The sequence below is a fragment of the Fundulus heteroclitus genome, chromosome 8, assembly GCF_011125445.2.
Source record: "Fundulus heteroclitus isolate FHET01 chromosome 8, MU-UCD_Fhet_4.1, whole genome shotgun sequence".
Taxonomy (NCBI): domain Eukaryota; kingdom Metazoa; phylum Chordata; class Actinopteri; order Cyprinodontiformes; family Fundulidae; genus Fundulus; species Fundulus heteroclitus.
In genome coordinates this window covers 8395396-8417470 of record NC_046368.1, presented here as the reverse complement: position 1 = coordinate 8417470, position 22075 = coordinate 8395396, and the positions used below count along the sequence as shown (strand labels likewise).

The following is a 22075-nucleotide window of genomic DNA, read 5'->3' as shown; positions in this document are numbered from 1 at the left end:
CCAAGAAAAGATTTGATGAGCATTTTCTCCTTGAATTCAATACTCTGTAGGATCACCATTAGCTGCAACGACATGTGCAGGTCTTTTAAAAGGCGTCTTTCTATCAGCTTTAGACGTCCAGAGGCTAAAATGTATGCCAATTCCTCTTGGCAAAAAAAAACTCAGCCTTAATTGGATTTAGTTCTGGACTTTGACTAGGCCATTCGAACATAAATATGATTTGATTATTGTAGTTTTGGCTGTATATTTATGGTGACGGAGTTGCTGAACGATCACCACCACACTCTCGCCTGCTCATTTCAAAGTATTGTAAAATTTATCCTTTTCAGGATATCTAGCATGACTTGGTTGGCCCGGTGTCAAATGTGCAATGGTGTAGTTTGAAGTGTGTTTATGTTGCGTTAGATGTGTAGTTTATTATACATTTTAATATAAATATAAATATCAAATTAGATGGTGGCTAGAAGGCTTATGCAGTGGACAAAGATTACTTTGAAATACCGACTGTGTGCTAACACTGGTCAGCTGACTCTGAAGGCAAACGGGTGCAATGGACTTTATTTAATGGCATCAAAGTAAAGGGAGCTGAATACCAGCCCAGAACAGAGCATACACAAGAGTGATTGACACTGCTAACAACCAATCAGAGTCAGACAATCCTCCTGGCCCTGATTGGTTGTTTCTTACTGGGAGCGGCGTATTTCTGCAAATGGCAGTCAGACCACTGGAAGGCACCACAGGAGCTTGATTTTGTCCTCCGAAGATTATCTGCCTCATATTCTATTGTCAGGATATAGTGGCAGTTTTTAACAAATATGTAAAAAATACATTTGTACAAAAGTCCCCTGCTGCAGCTTTAATAATCGAAGCAAGAGGGCCATGGTTACTTTAGAGGAGCTGCAGAGATCCACAGCTCAGGTGGGAGCCTCAGTTGAAAGCAACACCTGTTCTGGTGAACTTGGACCCAAATTTGGGTTCCTACAAGTTCTCCTATTAAAAATCCTCTACTTCACTGAATCAAACTTTGGGAATATCTATCTATCAATGTTTAAAAATTCAGGATGTGTAAACATAAAACTCGTACTTATTCAGGGATCATTCATTTCAGATTCTACAAATCATTTTATTTTGATTCAATTCAAGATATCTGAAAGTAATTTTGATTGGCTCCATTTAAAAATCTACCATCTCAAATCGGGAGTGGATTATTTTACAATAAATGCACGTTCTAGGAATCATTTTGTGATCTTTGATCACTTCATTTTGTTTGTAAAGAGCCCCCAAAAACAAAGGTTTTAGGCAGCTACAGCAGACAGCTTAATAACCACATGTAGTTAAAAAAAAAACTGATCTGAGTGGGTCTAAAGGCCAAATAAATCCCAAACAAAACACAGAAATTGTTGGGTTTTTCTTCATTTATAATGAATCTGAATTCATCAGTGGGTTTTCTGTCAGTAACTGACAAAACTACACCACCAATGGAAGTTGGAAGAAATCTTGAGCTTTGATTGGGCACATCAAAGATAAAGGAAGTCATCTAAATCTAAATGGGCGACTGTGGCTCAGTGGGTAGAGCAGTCATCTCGCAAACGAAAAGGTTGTGGGTTTTAACTCAGCTTCCCCTTGTTACATGTTGTGCGCTTGCCTTAACTTGCTCCTTGATCAGAGGAAAGTTAATTTGCCGTATAAATGTTAGTGGGTGCGACTCAGTGTGTGAATGTGTCTCGAGATGTCAGTATGGTTGGAAAAGTGCTGTACAAATATTGTCCGTTTACCATTTAAAAACCTTTTTGTTTGTCAGAAATACAGATGTTTTTATTGTTTAGATAACGAGGTAAGGTCCAAAAACTCAAACGTCCATTCATACTCAATGTTCTTATTTCCATAATTATCAAATGACATCAAGAGTGCATCCTGAACATCTTTTAGGCCTACACACTACACACTATTCCCACCCTGAGCCGTGGTGGCGGCAGCGTCATGCTGTGGGTCTGGCTTTGTTGGTCAGAGTAGATGGAGGGAGATTAATAAAGGACAATCCTGGAGGAAAACCTCTTAAAGGCGGTAAAGACTTGAGACTGAAGTGGAGCTTCACCTTCCAGCAGGTCAACAACTCTAAACACAAAACCAGAGCTACAAAAAAAGGGAAACAATTATATCAGCAGATCTCAAAGCCTCGCGTTCAAACGTCCAAATCTGATTTGCTGATAGGGTCTAGAACAACTATTGATGACCAAATACTTTTTATGAAATATATTTACAACATGCTGGCAAATATTGTCTAAAATTGTTTGCTGAAGACCCAAAACCCACATATTTTACAGTAAACTGTAATGAGCACTCTTATTTTTTCAAAATAAACTCACCTAACATACAGTAAACGTATGAACAAATAACTGCCAGTCCTTAACGCACAAGCATAAGCAAATAAACTTCTTATAAAGTACCGCATAACCAATGCAACCTTTCTTTCACCGTGAACATCGATGTAAAGCGCAAACCGACACTCAGATTGTTGGAAATCCCCAGGTTGGTAAGATCCAAACCACAAATGACCAAATTCAACTTATTCAATGTATCAGAAAAACTTCTGACGTCCAAAAAGCGTTGGTGAATGCTGTGGCGATCATATGACTTGTAATAAATAAAAAACTGCCTAAAACTATATAGGGTCCAGGTTTTTGTTCTACAGCTGCTTCTACAGCTGCTGCTGCAGCTGCTTTGGCAGTAAAGCAACCGGAAGCATTCCTAAAAGCACCAAATATATTACTGAAATACAAAGCACGAATGTTTAGCTTTGTATATATTTTCCTAATATTTATTGCAGTCTAAGAAATTCCACGAGGGATCATTAGTGATATACTTTGCAGCCTTGATTCCACACAGGTTAAGAAAAATAAGGTATTTGCTAGCGCTAGATGTAAAACGTTAAGAATTGCTGATTTAGGCCAGAGTGTCTGTCTTTGATCCTCTAGACCTGAAAACAGGCTCAGAGCTTATCTGCTTAGCTGACTTTCTCTCATAGATCATAGAAGTTAGTACTTTCATTGCGGTTTTACTTTTCTCCCACATGGAAAGTACTCCATGATCAGTGCTTCTGTGTTTCTTTTGTGTGTCTGCTCTGTCTTCTCAAACCCCAAGTCGCCATGACAGATGGTTGTTCACGCTGAGCCTGGTTCTGCTGGAGGTTTCTTTCCCGTTAAAGGGGAGTTTTCCTCTCCACTGTCGCAACATGCATGCCCGCTGTGTAGCCGCTCATCCAGGAGGAGTGAATGCTGCGAGTCATTGGTTTCCTAAAATAGGAAACGTTTTAACCAATCGTTCTGGATCATTTGATTGAACTGACTCTGTAAAATGCTTTGAGATGACATGCTAAAATAAAAATAAAAAAGGGGAAGTCCAGACTTTAATCATATTGATCATATTGTAAGTCTTAAAAACTGACGTTCTCCATTGAATCTGAAGAGGCTCGGTCTATTTTGCAAAAGGAGAAAAGGCCAAAGTGTCTGTCTCTAAATTTGCAGAGACACACCCAAAAAGATTTGCATGCACCATTTTATTTCCACTTCACGTTTAAGCCATACTTTGTGTTTGGTTGATCATTTCAAATCCCACAACAACAACAAACAAACAAAAAAAAAAAACAGTGAAGTTTGAGGTTGCAGGCGTGAATGCTTTTGCAGGGCGCTGTGGTCTCCTGTTAAAGGATCTGACCAAACATCCTGACAGAAATGACGAGGTTTAACTTCTGGCCAAATCGTGAATGCTTACTGTGTTAAAGATAAAGCCAAGCATTGAGGTGCATTAAATGCAACGTGGTTCAAGCAGACGAGCAGCCGCTGCATAGAGGCTGACCACTGGCTGCTGCTGCTGCTGCTGCTTGTCGTAAACAACTCGCAGAGAACAATGGGCAGGGTTGGCTTTACTTTACCCGCTTCTAAAAAACACAAACACTTCTTTTCTGCAACGCACCGAGCAACGCCGTTACACCTTATTTTTTTTTAAACGAGATAAAGTCAAGATGCAATCCCTGAAATATCAACTCTATCCTATTCATTATCGGCTCTGTCCAGTAGGAGATGAAGGGAAAAAAACACAAGTCAACCCCAAGCGCCGACAGCTAACGTTAGCTGGGAGCAGCGACCCACACTCCGAGCAACATTTATTCATCATGTCAGTCCGGTTCGGTTGGAGCTACAGCGGCCAGATCAGCTCAAGCTTAACGTAACACACCGTCCGAGCAGGAATCGGCAGACAACAACCCGGATTATTCACAAATAACTGGAGCTGTTTACCTGTTAGAGTAGATTCACTCTACAGGGCGCCGCCATCTTGGACACCTCACAGCCCATCCCACCGAAGTCAGCCTCCGCTGTCAGACTGCGAGCAAACTAATCCCGCAACTCGCCGCGCATGGGTGCTCACGGATGCCGCTTTTTCTTCCAGACTCTCACCGCGACAGCTTTTAAAAGTCAACGCGACCTCGACGGCTAACGCTCGGCTCACGTTTTCACGCCATTAATGACCGATTCGCGTCGCTGTCGCGCAGCTAAAGTTTAGTTTTTTTTGGTGGAGCGCTGAACTGTGTAATGCGGTTTCGCGTGACCCACATGCAGAGAGCGCACGCGCAATGTAGTTCTTGGGGGAAAAAAAATAAATTACAAAATATATCGCTGTGATGAAAAATGTTATTTATTTATACATATCATATAATAAGAAGTAAACATCTAATTAAAGTTATAAAAAAAACTATAACCTAACTTGAAAAACTGGAATGTGTTGCTTCAAAATAAAGGACAAACCAAATGTATTTGCGTTAGGCCATTAAAATAACATTTAGAATCTCATCCTACAAATAAAAGAACTACCTGCCACCACATTCACACTCAGTAACTACCTTTGGATGGTAGTCATTGAGTCTGTAATTCATTTTACTACAATTTTATGTAACAGATCAACAGTGAATAAGGGTAAAGTGGAAATAAAATGTGTGTATCACCCTGAGTAGATACTAGAGATAGAGTGATATGAAAATGGGGGCTGTCAATATGGTGTAAATCCCCAGCTTTCTTATAATATGATGTTATATATATTTGTCAGGATGACGATGCAATATTTGCCAATATAACAAAGTCTGTTACAATTTCAGATTGATGAGATCGATATAGGATAAGATAAGATATAGGCTACTTTTTTGATCTCACAGTGGAGAAATTCACGTGCCATATGATGGAGTATTATCTGCCCATCTAACACTGTTATTTGTATTGATAAGAACCCACAAAAAAATAAAACTAATATAATTTTTCCGTTTTATTTCTAAGCTCCTACAGTTATCAGGCATTTAAATTTAAAAAATCAAATTTTAACATAATAATCACAATACATCACTTGTTCACTAAATTCAAATGCCTGGATTTCAAAATACAGGCGTATCATAAAAATTATGATATGGATTGATATTTTCTTTTTGCATTAATGTAATTGGATCGTTAATCATTGAATCCATATTTCAAGGTGGCTTGAATTTCTTTTATGTTATACAAGTTGGTCCCTTGAGGCTCAGTGTCTCACTTACAAGAGATGTATTGTTACACCCCTAATATCCGATATCAATATTGCTCTTGTGTTCAATAACTGATATTTACTGATATGCACACATAGCATCTCTGCTTCAGTTAAAAAAAAAAACACATGGTGCCCTGCATCACAATCACTGTCAAGTGACCAAACAAATACCACACGACCAACCCCACATACATGACAACAGGATGGAAATAAAACATTGGTTATTAATTTCAGCTCACTTTTACCTTTGTGAATGTTAAAAGTTGACTTGCATGGACTGATTCTGTGTCGATGCCGATACATCGTGCATCCAAATACTTGTGGGACAAATTTATGTTGCAGTTACAGCATCCGTTTTTTGTGGCTTTGCACACCTATAGAGACTGAAATATTTGTCCAGTCAAATTTGGCTTATCTCACCACAGATTCTTAATGAAATTTTAGATTTAGACTCTGAGCCATTCTGATACTACACAAACACAAGCTGACCTAAATCATTTTTTATTAGTAATGGTAATATCATCTTTATTGTCATTGAAACATACATTGAAACATACATTACAACAAAATTTGTTCTCTGCTTTTAACCCATCCCCTAGGGGAGCAGGGGATGGGTTTTTGTCTGTGCACAAGAAAATTATCCCCACAGCATGGTGTTATCACCACCATGTTTCAGCATGGAGATTATGTCTTTGGGATTACATGCAGCATTAGCTGCAATAAGACACACATTTTGCACAAAACTTCTGGATTTATACTGATATGTACTGGTACTTTCTTATAAAGTGATTCTGCAGGCAGTTAGGTGCATTTGGATTTTGCTTAAGGGTATCAGAGTTAAGGAGGTGATATATATATATATATATATATATATATATATATATATATATATATATATATATATATATATATATATATATATATATATATATATATATTATACAAATAAAATCTTAATAAAACACACAATGGCTGTAATGTGACAAAATGTCAAAATGTGAAGATATGTATAGCGACTGACTAAATGTTGAGCAATATTCAATAAAAGATGAGGTAAAGTTCTTAAGGTTTTGTGGCTACTGTTGAGGTATATGCATTATAAACAGCTACGTTTCTAACTTCCTGCAGCAGATAACTGTGCTACAGTGTTATTGTACACTTGGCCATTGTCTTATCTGTCATCTGTTGGGTAAAATTCCTTCAGCCCCCACAATGCATTACCTCTGTTGTTCTCTAATTGTAAATTACTGTAGCATTATTGCTTACTGGGGCTTATTATGCCTCAGTAACCAATGGTTATGAGGTATGTATCATTAACTTCCTCCATTGGTTGGCTAGACTCCGCTTTAGATATAAGTTAAGGAGTCTTCATGTAGCTGTAAACGTAAAGTAGAGCTGCTGCTCCTTAGCATCGAAACTATATCCTGTTAATGTATCCTATTATAGGATAAAGTTTGAGTTATGTTTTTTACCCTCTCACCTTCCCTTTTTTTGTGGCCTCTATCTTTTCACAGAGTAATGGCAGCGCCTTGTGGTCACCGCGTGGTGCCCTTGGCAGCAAGGCTTCAGTAAATCGTCTCCCCCTGAAATGTTTGTGATGTTTGTTTGTTCATATTATGGCGACTGTACTGAAACAACAATTTCCCCCTGGGATGATTAAAGTATGTCTGATTCTGATTTTGAAAAGAATGAGTTGAGTTGAGGTTATGATGCCCCCTGCACTGCAAAAACGGAAATAAGAATAAGTAAAATGTTATTAAAGTGAATGTATGTGCACTTGATTTGAGCAGGTAAATAAGATGATCTGCCAATGGAATAAGATTCTTGCATTTAAAATAGGAACAACTCATCTCCATCATCTTATTTCAAGTGCAGCATGTCTAATTATCTTATTTCAGGGGTCAAAATACTCATTCCATTGGCAGATAATATTATTTACCTGCTCAAATCTAGGACAAAAACACAAATTTTACGAACATTTTACTTACTTTTAGATCCGTTTTGCGGTGTGGGAGCCTCCCCTGAAGGTGCTCCAGGCATGTCACAGTGGGAGAAGACCTCAGAGAAGATTGATGATATTTGCTTGATGGACGGTTTGATCTCTCCTGGTATAGGAATGCTTTGGCAACGCTGTAGACTAAGCAGGAGACTGTTAATGGCGAGAAGGATGTCTGAAAGCTGTAGTTGATAATCCTGTTCAGAAACACTTTTTGTTATACTGGATAAAATGGTCCTTCCAACCTGAAAATAGTCAATACATTACGTATTCAGACAAAGGAAGTTAAAAAATGTGATCTCTATTGGAGCTGCAGACCTGTAAAACTCTGACCAATCCCTGCCGTTCAGTCCGAATGGCAGGGATTGGTCAGAGTTTAGGTCCTGCCCACACACCCCACTGTCCCTCCAGTTCTGGGGGTATCACCTTATCTACTGGTTGTCCCATATGCCAATTATTCTAATGTGCTCAGCACCGGTGTCCGTGCTCGTTCCTTGTTAGTTTCTGCTTGCTGGCTGCACATGCGCACTTCTAGTGTTTATGTGTCCGGTTAGCTTAGCGGTTAGCTTCAGTGTTAGCCATTCATTGTAGCTCTGCTGCTCTCAACGTATAACTTAAACATGGCAGAGAGTCGCAAGAAGCAAACTATGTACACGTTTATGAGAAGAAGAGGAAGGCCTTAGTAGAAGGAAGACCAGAGTGGATATAGGAGATTTTTTTGTTGGAATCCCCCTGAGGAGTGGAAGAGACAGCTTTATTCAAAAAACAGTTATTCAAAAAGGGATTTGGGTAAACTTCCAGAAAAATCGACGACTCTACCTTTAAGTTTTCCTGCCGGACCTGATGCTCCCTCAAGCAAATCTCAGATTAGCGAAAGGTAACTGATGGACGGACGGATGAATGGACAGATGGATAGTCTACTTTTTGACTCATGTCTGATGTCGTACATCCATTAATCCTAAATGCAGTGCCTGTTCCTGTGTTGCCCTGATTGGAACATCTGTATCATCCTTCAGTCCATCTCTCTCTAATCATTGGTAGGACTCGTAGATATCAACCTCTTCTCCAGGCTCTTGGTTGTACACACCTTTCTAATATTGTGTCTCTATGATTGCTCTTCCCAGTCTCCTTGTACTTTGGCTTCCAGCCGCCTGCGTCATCAATTTAGCAATTCTTCATTGGATCCATGCTGAGAAGTTCAGGTCATACCTTTTGAGGTAAAATGTCATAAAAAGATGAGAGCTAAATTTGGTCTCCCCCACATTTATTCCCACCTGAATTAGTTAAAATCCCACACACTGCAAAAATGGAACTAAAAGTAAGTAGCATTTTTTTGAAAAGAGAGTATTTTTCCTTGATTTGAGCATATAAGACTATTTGCCAATGGAATAAGAGTTTCACACTTAAAATAAGAACATTTCCTGTCCATCATCTTATTTCAAGTGCAGGGTATCTAATTATCTTCTTTTAGGGGTAAAAATGCCCATTCCATTGGCAAATAGTCTTATTTACATCAAGTGAGTTTCCTTGAGTTTTAAGATACACTAATTTCAAGAAACTTTTACTTACTTTTAATTCCCTTTTTACAGTGGCACAGGTGTATCACATCAGGTTTATATGATGATAGAAAGATTATTCCACAACTTGAAGGGGTTTTCCCCTGTTTAAACCAGAGATACTTAGTTTGCTGTGCTTCTGATTGATGAAGTGAGAGCAAACGCCACAGTGAGATTAAATAAATTGTCTGAGGCCTTCAGCAAGTAGATCGAAGCAGTTTATGACAATGATACGGGGTTTAATGAGGTTTAAGTGGAGGAAAATCAAGGAAAATGTCAAGGCCAGATTGAAGTTTGCCTAATAGAATGTGGACAAAGACCAGGGTTCCTGTAATAATGTTTATCAGACAAATGAGTCTGAAGCTGAATTATTTGGACACAAGAACAAAGAATGTGTTTGGGTTAAACTAAGAGTGTCCAAACTTTTTATCACGTGGACCAAAGCTGTCGCGTAGAAAGTACTTCAGGGCCAAAATATGGAAATAACTAACTAAAATTCCCTCCAAATTTTTTTGGGTGATTATTCGTTTTACCGGCTCCACAAATTATGATCATGCACTGTTTTAATAAAATCAATTTGTGAAATTTTATGTATTGAAGGGATGTCTAAATCATTCCAGACAAAAAATTTAAAAGGGGTTTTGCATCTTTTGTTGTGTCAAAAGATGGTCATCCCTTTTGCAAATTCTTTTGGATCGTATTAGATTTTTTTTTGTCTGTTCTATGCAATAGTAACAGGAATTGCATCTTTCTTTGAAAACAGTCACTGTATTTAGCAAATTTTTAAAAATGAATGAGAAGTCGATTTTGCTGCACTAAAGTCTGCATTTGAGTAAAAGTCATTGAACAAATGTGCCCTTTTTATAATAAGAAATTAATGCTACTTTGCGCTGTGCCTACCATTTTTTACTTATCTGTAACACTCTTGCCCTAATTAAGAATAAAAAGTCTCCATTTGCATAACTCACATGTGCTGTTGTGTCAAATCATTGTTGAATTGCACAAAATCCCCGGGCCACGCTATGGACACCATTGGTTTAAACTAAATTCAGTATTATAGGAAAAGAACCTCATACCAATTGGAAATCCTGGAGGTGGAAGTGTCATGGTTCGGTGATAGTTTGCTGCAGTCGTCAGGTCATGCTGTGTGGGATAACAATGGTGTGCTGAGGTGTCTCCTCCCACATCCTGACCAGGGCATCACTGAGCTCCTGGACACTGAGGTGACGTCACCAGGTGGACCTAAATATTATGTTCCAGAGATAGTTCTGTTGAGTTTAGGTCAGGGGAGCATGGAGGCCAGTGCATAGTAAAAGATTCTGCCTGCATACTGCTGCCACATGAAGCCGAGCATTATTCTGCACCAGGAGGAAGCCACGATCCGCTGCACCAGCACAGGGTTCTAATGGATTAAGGAGTTCATCCTGACTCCAATGTTGTAGGCGGGTCTGATTCGGCTGGTTTGATCTCAGTCAGTTATTCCTTCGCTAAACGGGATTAAAGGGAGGTGTATTTCTGTTCTTTGAGTTAAATTACAGATTGATGCAAGTATAGATTTACAAATGTGTAGTTCATTATTGTTTTTTTTTTAAACGGTTGGTGGGATAATAGTTGAGGGTTTGAAGTGTAAATGACTGGTCTTGTGCTTATTTGTTTTCCCTTGCTTCACATTATGTTTGCTTATTAATTTATATTCATAACTAATGTTATATTTTGTTTTTCTTTCCTACGTTCCTACACTTCCTATGCTTTTTATGTGGTACGCCCCTTTAATCCGAGAAAAAAGTCTCACAAGGGAGACTAATAAAGACCCTTTAAGTATGATTGTGAGCATAATGATGGGTTTCATTTGATGTGTAGGACAGGCAAATATTTGCCTGTACATTTTCCATCATCCTGTTGATATTGTTTTCAGTGATGTCTGTTGTATTGAAAACAAATTGTTTGATTGACTGATTGAATAAACAAATCAAACAACCAGTCCTCACATAAAGGAACAGATACAGTCCTGCTGATGAGTTAAGGACATCCGACGGCCCCGCCCAGCTCTCCCAGAGTAACAGCCTGTCTCCTGGGATCTTCTCCATGGTCTTGAGACTGGGCTGGTAGGCACATACTGATGTGCCATCCTGCTGGAGTTGGACTGCCTGTGCAACATGAGTATCACCTCATGCTGGTAGCAACACTAAACCTGGTCAAATGCACACTTGTGGACTACTGCGATGCACTTTATTCAGGCATTAGCCAACAAGCTCTCTCCCGTCTGCAGTTAGTCCAAAATGCAGCGGCTTGTCTTTTAACGAGGACCAGAAAACATAAACATATTACACCAATTCTTGCATCTTTGCACTGGCTCCCTGTTCGTTTTAGAATTGATTTTAAGGTTTTATTGTTTGTGTTTAGAGCCTTGAATGGGATGGCTCCTCAATACATCACCGACCTCCTCCAGATTTATTCTCCGGCACGTGCTCTGAGGTCTGAGGGCTATCTTCAGCTAATAGTGCCTAAGACGAGGCTTAAAACCAGAGGGCACAGAGCCATTTCTGTAGTTTCTGACTTTGGAATACTTTGCCCCTCCATTTACGACCAGCCTCCACAGTGGAGTGTTTTAAGTCTCGTCTTAAGACCCACTTTTATTCTTTTGCTTTTAACACTGTGTAGTTGTGTGGTCCTCTGTGTCCTTTTTATTCATTTATTTTTTTATGTACAGCACATTGGAAACCTTTTCTCTTGTTAAATGTGCTATATAAATAAAGTGGATTGGATTGCATTAGATTATCCACAAATGGCAAAGACGCGGAACGGCGGTGACCAAAACTCATGTTTCACACGAGACTATGTAAGTTTTTTTTCCTTTAATAATAAAAAAACCTTTCATTTTAAAACAGCATTTGTTGTATTTGAATAATTCTTTTAATATTTCTGATGTTTGAAACAGAGGTTTAACAAATGTGCAAAAACAAATCAAGAAGGTGGCAAACACTTTCTCACATCACTCTATATATGTGTATATTTAGTTCAGATGCCTAACTGCGAGTTGCCCTCAAACAGTGCTAATAACCTTTATGAATATTATCACAATGGGAAAATATTACATGAAAACATTCCAAGGGACCAGAACATGCCCCTGACGGTGGAGGGAGCAATGCGGAAGTTACTCCACAAGATGTCGCCCTTGCGCGTAAACTTTATCTTGCGTTTCTGCCACCAGAACGCCTGAATATAATAACTGTATGACATTATTATTAAAAAAATCAACCCTTCTTTACGGTCATTGAATGAATATCCTCTATGTGTCACCAGAGCAAACAGCGGTGCAGCCAGTCAGGTGTGCAGATGCTCGGGGCCCCTGTGGCCTCTGTAAATCCCCCGGACTGGTTTGGCGTGTGTGTCCATGGAGGAGCTAAAGTCACGTACATGTGGAGCCTTTAGACTCCTAAATCTTAACACACAACTTTACTTTGTGTAAATCCTGTAAATCAAACAGAGAGAGTTCAGGGTTCTTTTGAGTTGAACTGGAGTTTTTGTTGTTCTTGCTTCTGCATTTAAATTAATAAATACTTTTAGCTGTTGTTGTTGTTGGTTTTTAGCCCAATTCGCGCGGTGCCGTTGTATAGAAATGAGATGGATCCATTTTGTGCCCTATGGCTGAGGCTCTCTTCCCCTCAGAGCTCGGCCTGTTTTGTATAACTGTTCCCAAGGCCGCTGTTTTTCTAAGCAAATTTCCACCTGCAGCTTGGCCTTTTCATTGGCTGAAACCACAGTCAGATTCCCCTGCGAAGTTATCTGATTGAAAATCAGGGAGGGGGGAGAAAAGGGCCGAGCGGCGAGTGCGCTGATGCCTCTTACTCTGCTTTGCTTCTCCAACTTTTAGGAAACGGATTTCTTTCTCTCTCACACTTTTTTTTTTCTTTTTCTTCTTGCGACGCATTTCGGGTCCGACGGACTTCAGTGGGAATAAAGTTTATTAGAATAGTTTTCATTCAGGAGAGGACGCTGTCCAGTTAACGGTGAGTGTTTTTTTTCCACCTGTTGCACTTTTTTCATAAATTGTATGATCGTTTCATAGAAAGCAACGCAGCTGGTTTACGATGCATCCGTTAGTGGCTATTTTTTTCTTTTTAGAATGAGAAAAAAAATACAAAAACTTCCCGTTTTAGGTTAAACCGATTCTATAAAATGAGAAAAAACACAATTTAAATTGTTAGATTTGAGAAGATTTTGTTTTAATAAAGAGGCAACAACTTTTGCTTAAATATTTTCCATATTAAAAAACAAATAGAAAATGTTGCATGTTATTTTTTCCGATGCAGAATAACCATGCCGCGGTCGTTTCTGGTGAAAAACAAAAGGTGCGCCTCATATAATATCCATCGCACTTATGTAGAGGAGCCGAGGGCCTCTGAAGACGCTGGTAAGACTTTAATCTATCAGAATACGATTCAAATGAACCTTCATCTAAAGCGCTTAATGATAACCTGCACGACTCTTTTGCTTCAAATTTAAACAAGCTATGTTTCTTTTTACTTTTGCCCTTTTTTTAATTTAAATGCATTATCATAGCAGTTAGTTTAATGCAGTTAGTTTAATAGTGTGTTCAGAGAAATGTGTTCAGCTTTGCACAAATCCCACTTTCAATTCTTGTGCATTTATCAGAAGTCCCATCCCAGCTTCAGAGCACAGACTCATCGGTGGGGCCTCTATCTGAGGGGCCGACCCGCTCTGCAGACAGGTGCTCGCCTCGGCAGGACGGTTCAGAGTCTCAGTGTCCTTCACCTGTTCACCCAGAGCCAGCCAGCCCTCCAGTGGCTCCATCACAGCCCTACTACCTAACAGGTCAGCAGTTAAAGCAGGCAGTCTATCCACTGGGCCTCCACGACACACATTAAACGTCCCCTCCCTGTGTTTTGTTAGAGCCCCACATGGCTGAGTTTCCACCTTACTACAAGCCTGCATACGCCTGGGAGCCGGTGTCCTCCTCCTACGAGCTTCGGCAGCTGAGCTTCAGCCCCACGGTGCTGCAGCACGCCAGCAGCCTGTACGGCGGCCACATCAGCCGCAGTCCACCCCCGCAGCAGCCTCTGGACTGCAGCCGGCACTACTCCGCCACCTCCAACACCTACCACTGCATCACCTGTGACAAAGTAGGCAGCCTGCTGTGCTGGTTTCCCTAAAATTTACAAGGTGTATTTTATTACAATTTTTTAAATAAAATAGGAGTTATTGCGCTGTGGAAAAGTGTTTACCTGCTTGCAGATCGTTTTCCTGTTTTTGACTTTGTCAACCTTAAGAGTTTCAGACTAACAAATTAATTTTGATATCAGAAAAAGGATAACCTGACTAAATACAAAAAGCTGATTTTGAATGAAGACTTCATTTATTACAGAAAAGACAAGCCAAACCAACCTGGCTTTGTGTGGAAATTATTTTCTAGACCTAAAAAGTGGCTGTGCTGCACTTCCCAACAACTGCAATCAAACATTAATGATAGGTAGCGCTATTATTTAATGTAAATGTGGAAAAATTCAGCCACATTGAAGACACTTTCTACATATACATGGTCTAATTTAGGTCATGACACAGCATATTACTCAGAGCCAGTCTAGACTTTGACTAGGCCACTCTAAAACCTTCATCGTTTGTTCTGTGAGCCAATCAGAAAATGGCATGTAGAGGCTTTGCATCACTGACCCGCTGCTGTCATGGTTCGGTTTTACTACGGATCCAAAGGCAAAGAGGAGACAACTGTAGCGTGGCAAATAAAGATGTTTTAATGACAAGAACTAAACAGACACAGATCCCAGAGATTTTCAGGTTGTGGACAACAGAGGATCTGACACAGAGTAACTGAACCAATACATTTTTTATCCTTGGGAGTTTGATTGCTGAATGGTTACAAAATGATCAAAAACCCAAAGTCCAACAGATCATGACAGCTGCATAACCCAAGGACACTAAAACTTAAGGTTCAAAGCTGATGGCTGGTAATTCTCCCTCAGAATTTCTGGTTCCATCGCTTTGTCCAGGTTCGAAGGAGCAAAGCGGCCCCAGATCATCACACTGCCCCTGTCGTGTTTGACTATTTGTATGATGGTCTGCCTGAAATGCTGGCTCAATTTTACACCAGATGTAATTGGTGCACACCTACCAAGACGTTCCACTTTATTTCTTCTCGATCCACAAAATCGTACCCTAAAAGCCCCTGGAAAACATGCCCATGGATACCATTTCAGTCCTGTCTCTTTAAATGTGGTTCTGGGTTTATTTTGGTTGGCTTGGCAATCCTGAGAAAATTTACCGCCGTTCCATGTTTTCTCTTTTGTGGATAATGACTCCAACTCCAATTTGCTGGAGTCCCAACATCTTAGAAGTGGCTTTGTAACTTTTTTAAAATGAACAAAGATCATGACTTTGTTTGTCATCTGTTCTTGAATTGTTCAGTTTGGGGAATGATGTGTTGCTTTTCCCATCTTTTAACCTACTTAGTGTTGTCATGCAAAACTCAACATAAGTGATTAATTCTGGTTTGACTAGGGGCACTGAATAAAAAAAAAAGTGGATAATCCCATTTAAATCATGAATGAACAAGAGTCAGCTTGGTTTTTGCACTTTTTTCCCCTTGATAAATGAAATAGAGCATTTCTAAACTGTCTTTTGTATTCACTCAGATTCCTTTTGTCTGTAAAAGCCGCAAAAATGCTTTTTCAAAACAATGTAAGTCACACTCTTTCTTCTTTCAGGTTTTCTCAACTCCTCATGGACTGGAGGTTCATGTCAGGAGGTCGCACAGCGGAATGAGGCCTTTTGGCTGCAGCATCTGCAGGAAAACCTTCGGGCATGCCGTCAGCCTGGAGCAACACATGAACGTCCACTCGCAGGTAAACAAAAGCACAAATTACTTAACATTCCAAATGAATATCATTTTCTGTTTTTAGTGCTTACTATTGCTGCAGAAGTGGTTTATTTTTATTCAGATTTTAATTTATACTTGGAATTCAATATTTTCCCAGTGCTAGGTCATAAAATCAACCAGGATATTAAATAAACAGGTAATTTGCATATATATCATTAAATCTGGGGCAAACGGACCACTATACAACATCTGTTGGTGAAAGTGTGGCTTTATTGTTTAAACACATAGGCTTATAGTGCAAAAAACCTAGTCATTATCAATCCTTTTTTATTTTTTTAATATATATTTTAACACAAGGATCTACGTTTAAACGGATATTATTTCTAAAATGATCTAAATCTGCCATCAGGTGTAAACACCAAACCACTGAGCTTCCACCATATTCGAGTATTTAAATAAAAAGTCTATCCCATGACTAGTTTCCTATTCAACGGGGATGCAGCATCAAGCTCTGAGAATAAAATAAAGAATAAAATATTTTCTAGTTAACTTGACAAGGTTTTGTTTTACATTAACTAAGTTAACCTGATCTCCACCTGCCTCCTAGTGTTAGCATTAGCCGCTAGCTTGACGTTCTAGTTTTTTGTTTTTTTAAATGGAGAAACATGTCAGCTTGTTGCCAAACTCCATTTAGTCCAGAAGTCAGGGATTCTTTGAGTCATGTTTTATAAATCTGTTTAAATCCCAATCTAAAGGGAAAATTCCTATTTGGAAGATCAGATTTTATCACCAACCCCAACTTTAAAAATTCTGCTGAATAATGGCTGCAGTAAAACTCTGTTTATTTGCACTTCTGATGGGTTTCATCTCTCCGAATTGAACTCATACATAGTATTCCAGATCCTCTGACATCAGATGTGTTTATTGCAGTGTTTGTTTCCATTAAATTTGGAGAAATGCATTATTATTGTTTTGTGTTGCTAACAACACTTAGCCTGGTCAAAAATCCCGTGAATTAATCGTTCTGACCCTGGAATGACGTCCCAACCGAGTCGCATGCGTTGCATTTACGAGCTTGAAAAACATTGAGATTTATTTTAATTGTTGTGGTGCTAACTGCTATTACCATAACAAGATTATTACAATGTATTTCTATCCATTTACGCATTGAAACTCTAAAAGAGCAAGTTCACTAACAGTATCATCTGTGACCCTAGGTTATTGAGATCCAAAATTGTTAAAAGTGCTAAGAAATAGTTTATAACTGAAAGTAATAGGCCTGGCAGCCATCTTGAATAATAATGGTGCATTCTCTTTCCACTTGGAAATCAGATTTTCCAAGCTCCCAGTATGAAAAACAACAAGAGCACTGCCTGAACTCGGTATTTGGACTCGAAAAGTTGGAGCTTGCCTAAAGTGAGTTTGGAATCTAATACAGCTACGAGCATGAAGAGTTTATTAAACATTGCCCATTTAAATAATAAAAAAACTGAGTCCTTCTAACTTCAAACAAACTGTTTAATATAACATTAAACCAAGGGTGGAGAAAATGCTGTGTTTATGCTTAATAACATGTTCCTTGTGTGTTTAAATACATAAAACTAAGCAAAATATGTTGTCAGTAACGTTGCTAACTGTAGTTAGCATCAGAACAAATAGCGAATCCAACATTCTGCCGACTTGCAAGCAGAACGTGCCTAAATAAGTCCTAAACTCAGGAGTGTTCCTGTTGCATTTCCAAAATTGAAACTAAAAAAGAATCAGACTTCCGAACAATTAGCAGGACTTTTTGTTTCCCGACATTTACCTGTAAAGAATAGTTAGCAAGTGGACCTCTATCCAATATGGTTGCTGTTAGCATAAAACACAGTGATAACTGCAACAATAAAGTATTTATTTATTTATATTCCTCAGAGTTTGTATATCTTGAAGCGCTGCTCAGTCTCCATTAGCGGAAGTGTTGCTAAAGCATCCAAAGAATAAAATATTGAGACATGCATTTCTGTTTGTCCTGTGTGGCTAACATTGGATAGTGTGGCTAACATTGGTTAGCCATACTCCAACTTTTAACTAGAACATGTTTCAGATGCCAGAGATGTGATTCTTAAATTCAAGTTTCACACTACAAAAAGGTGCGATTTTAAAGGCAATAACTCAGGACTGTTTATAATGTTTCCAATATGGAGAGCATTCAGGCAACTATTTGGTATAGTGAAATTGTTTTCTGGTTTGCAGAACTGATTTTTCTGATTAACTATCATGATGAAATTTGCTTCAACAATAAGAGATGTGCTGCCAGGGATGGCAAGATGTTTAGGTCTTTCAAAAGGTAAAGTTTTTAGGCTAAGATCGTGTCAGCGATATTTAGGAATATACTGTAAGTGTTTGTTTAAAAGCAATCCACATTCTGGCTTAAGTTGTTTCCTGATGTTCCAAGGAGATCCTGAAATGACTGAAATTTTTATTAAAACACAGGGAGAACAAAAAATCTAATAAAGTATCCACTGTAGCTCCATTACCAAAAGGCCACAGGTTATTATTCATAAAAGCTGTCAAATTGGTGCAGAATTTCTTACCATTGTTTCTGTTTTCTAATTGTGATCTAACATTAAATTCTCAGGAAAAAAGTTTTGAGTGCAAGATGTGCGGCAAATCCTTCAAGCGCTCCTCCACGCTCTCCACGCACCTGCTCATCCACTCCGACACCAGACCCTATCCCTGTCAGTACTGCGGGAAAAGGTTCCATCAGAAGTCAGACATGAAGAAGCACACATACATCCACACGGGTAATTAACAGCAATCCTCCCACTCTGTCAACATCTTCCGTACATTGTTTTGGTCTCAGCCTGCCTCTACAGTCTCTGTGCCAGGTCAACCTTTAGAAAAGCAGCTCTTTGAGGACAGTGGGTCTACATTTATACTTTAAAAAAGTATTTAAATTCATTTCTTCCAATAAAAATGAACAGGACAAGCTTTTAGGTAATTGAAAGATTACTGTTTTTCCTTTTTTTGTCTCACTTAAATGCCTCAGATCAAGCAAATTTTAACGTGAGATGAAGATAACCCGAGTGAAAACTGGTTGTTTTCAAATTATTTATTTTTGTTTAGGAGGAAAAACTCAACCTGGCCCGATGTGAAAATGTGATTGCCACCTAAACCTAATAACTGGTTTAGTTACCCATGGCGGCAGCAGCTGCCATCAAGCATTTACGATTACTGGCAATTTGTGTTTTATAGAGAAGAATGACAATTTAAACTCTTTTTCACTTAATTGATTTGGAGGGTAATTCGCCCCCAAATTGACTTTGTTTTGCCAATAGAGTGTCAAAATAATGACATGGACATTAATATATATATGAATCTTATGTTGAAATCTTACTTTCGTGTCAAACTACCTGCCCTCTATATGTTGAACGAGAGTACTGCATTTCAATTTCAAATCAGTATTGGTTTTAGCTCAAGATATCATGAAGTCACCCGGAAAAACTGACAGCAGTAGCTGAGTATAAAACTTTCCTGGAAAGTTTTATACTCAGCTACTGCTGTCAGTAGCTGAGTATAAAACTCGTACACTCCTCCATTGTGAGCTGGAGTTGGAATAGTGAGCTTTGTGATCTTTCTATCAATTTTTTTTTGGTCAGGTTAGTGATATATTACCTTAGCATTCAGTTATTCAGCCTTTATTTACCTTGTTCTAGATGATGCCCATCCCTCAACCCCCGCACGGTCCTTAGTCTGCTGGGCACTGCCTCTTTTAGGCCCCTTTTTAAAAATGTTAGATGTGAGCTGATTAAGGCTTTGGTACTGGGGTGAGTAACAATAAAATTTTGGTGTCACTTGCCATGTCACTTGGCTTTAAAACCAGACTTTGACTAGGCCACTCCAAAATATTTGTCCCATCACTCAACAGACTAGTGTCTCCAAAGTCTTGGGGAAAAACAAGATTTTTTGTTTGGCAAATGTGGGTTTTTGTATTGTTTTTGGCCAGCAGTGGTTTTCACAGCTGAATTCTCCCATAAATGCAGATTTTTCTCTTTGCTTATTTTTTAACCATGTGGTTTCCTGGATGAGACATGTATGAGCCTTTGGAGTAACTTTGGTTGGTCAGCCACTCCTGGGAAGGTTCATCACTTTTCTCCATTTGTGGATAAGGGCTCTCAATGTGGTTCTCTGCAGCCTTAAAAAACGCTTTTTAGCTCTTTTCAGACTAATAGATATAAATGACTTTAAAGTTATAGTTGGTAATCCTGTTCAGAAACACTTTTTGGTTGTCCCACACGGCATTCATCCTAACTCGCTCAAGCAACGCCAGTGTCCGTGCTCGTTCCTTCTTAGTTTCCGCTTGCTGGCTGCACATGCGCACTTCTAGTGTTTATGTAACCGGTTAGCTTAGCGGCTAGGTTAGCAATTAGCTTAGCGATTATCCGTTCGTTGTAGCTCAGCTGCTCTCACTGTAGACTTTGAAAACGGCTGAGAGTTGCAAGAAGCAAACCGCATACAAGTTTATGAGAAGAAAAGGAAGGCCTCAGTAGAAAGAATTTGGGAGATTTTTCATGTGATCCTCCTGAGGAGCAGAAGAGCATGTTGCCAGATGGTCTTGCGCATGCGCAGTTAGAGAGACATGGGCGTTTCTTACCTATATTACCTATTTCGGCTCTACCTTTAATCTTTAGATCTGAACAACATGTGATGCTTGTTTTTAAGATGTTACAGTCCTCTTCATGTTGTCAGACGGGTTCTGGTTTAGTGACTTTCTTTATTCTACAAGCGGGAAAATTTGTGAAAACAACAAAAGAAATTGTCGTTAATCACAGTTGCATTTCAATAAATAGGTGCATTTATCATTTTAAAACTTATTTTTGGATTTATTCAGATAATCTTTATCTGATATTGTTTTATAATCTCAAATCCACAAGAGTGGCAAAACAGCAAAAACTGTAAGCTGAAAGATTCACAGATTTTCAGAGCAACTGCAAAAGTTTCAATTTGTATTTGAATCACCTGCTAGTATCTGTCCTAAGATGCACTCGCTTCTATCGGCCACTTTTCAGGTGCAGCATGGAGGAATGGTTTCCAGTGGTAATATAACTGCTGATAAATCAGAAAAAGAAGCTTAAACAAATATCCCATCAATTTGCATGTCTGGTTTTCCTGCTTCGCGTTCAGCTCTATAAAAGGAAGTCTGTTCAGTTGAAATTTATTGACGGCATTGGTTTGACGAATCTGAACAAAGCCACGATTCTCCAGCACCAATGGGAAAATGTATCTTTGAGACAAAAACATCTGATGCTGTTTTTATTGATGGCAAGTGATTTTGCAGCAAAAGCGAAAATCAATTCAAGATTTAGCTCCTTATGCTCGTTTTACCGTTTCATTCTGCAGGTGAAAAGCCCCATAAGTGCCAGGTTTGCGGCAAAGCGTTCAGCCAGAGCTCCAACCTGATCACCCACAGCAGGAAGCACACGGGATTCAAACCGTTTGGGTGCGATATTTGCTCAAAGGGCTTCCAGAGAAAGGTGGATCTGCGCAGGCACCACGAGAGTCAGCATGGCATGAAGTGAAGTCGAGCCGTGTGCCCAAATGTTTGTACATATTAGATTTCTGTTAAAACATTATGCAGTCCCTGAGTATCTGGTGTTTCTGGGATGGTAGGACTCATTCAGACAAACTGAAATGTAATATATAGGAATACATCTTTGAAACATATCCGTGTAAATGGGGGAAAAAAATGGGAAAACTCAGGTTTTATTGTTTATTTATATTCTGTAGGAATGATTCAGGTTGTTGGGGATAATAAATGATTTTGGTAAAAATTGCCATGTTGGAAAATCCTTGCTTTTCTTTTTGATACAGTAAAGCAAAGCAATCCGGCTTTCATAAGCTCACGTCTTGTTTCTTTTTTTTTCTTCAGTTTTTTTTTTGTGTGCCACGTTCTCTTTTAAAACAGGATGTTGAATTTCTGCAGGACTGTTAAGTCAGGTGAAAATCTGTTGCGTGACCAGAGTGATCCTGCAGTCAAATAACACACCTGGAGCGCCATGCAAATGCACGCTCAGGGGCCTGGTAGTGGACTAGAAAGCAACAGGAAAGGAAAGTTAGGAG

General features: G+C 39.1%; 2 protein-coding genes across 2 annotated transcripts in view; one reads left to right on the top strand and one right to left on the bottom strand.

Moving 5' to 3' along the window:
- tsc1b (TSC complex subunit 1b) overlaps positions 1 to 4586 on the bottom strand; it is a 39655-nt gene extending 35069 nt beyond the window's left edge. The window contains exon 1 of the mRNA XM_012864194.3: positions 4296 to 4586. The gene's annotated coding sequence lies outside the window, so the exon portion shown is untranslated. The remainder of the gene's footprint in view (positions 1 to 4295) is intronic.
- An 8310-nt stretch (positions 4587 to 12896) lies between these two features.
- Positions 12897 to 21828, top strand: gfi1b (growth factor independent 1B transcription repressor). Its single transcript, XM_012864158.3, has 7 exons — positions 12897 to 13130; positions 13434 to 13534; positions 13777 to 13956; positions 14035 to 14264; positions 15861 to 15998; positions 18594 to 18759; positions 21356 to 21828. The coding sequence occupies exons 2-7, from the start codon at positions 13441 to 13443 to the stop codon at positions 21532 to 21534; spliced, it is 987 nt and encodes a 328-aa protein (XP_012719612.1). The 5' UTR covers positions 12897 to 13130; positions 13434 to 13440; the 3' UTR covers positions 21535 to 21828.
- Positions 21829 to 22075: the final 247 nt, after the last annotated feature.

Bases quoted from the DNA above. Each gene is read 5' to 3' on its own strand.
- gfi1b (XM_012864158.3), top strand. From the start codon at position 13,441: ATGCCGCGGTCGTTTCTGGTGAAAAACAAAAGGTGCGCCTCATATAAT. The intron at 13,535-13,776 runs GTAAGACTTTAA...TGCATTTATCAG, and splicing joins GAGGGCCTCTGAAGACGCTG to AAGTCCCATCCCAGCTTCAG. The intron at 15,999-18,593 runs GTAAACAAAAGC...TTAAATTCTCAG, and splicing joins ACATGAACGTCCACTCGCAG to GAAAAAAGTTTTGAGTGCAA.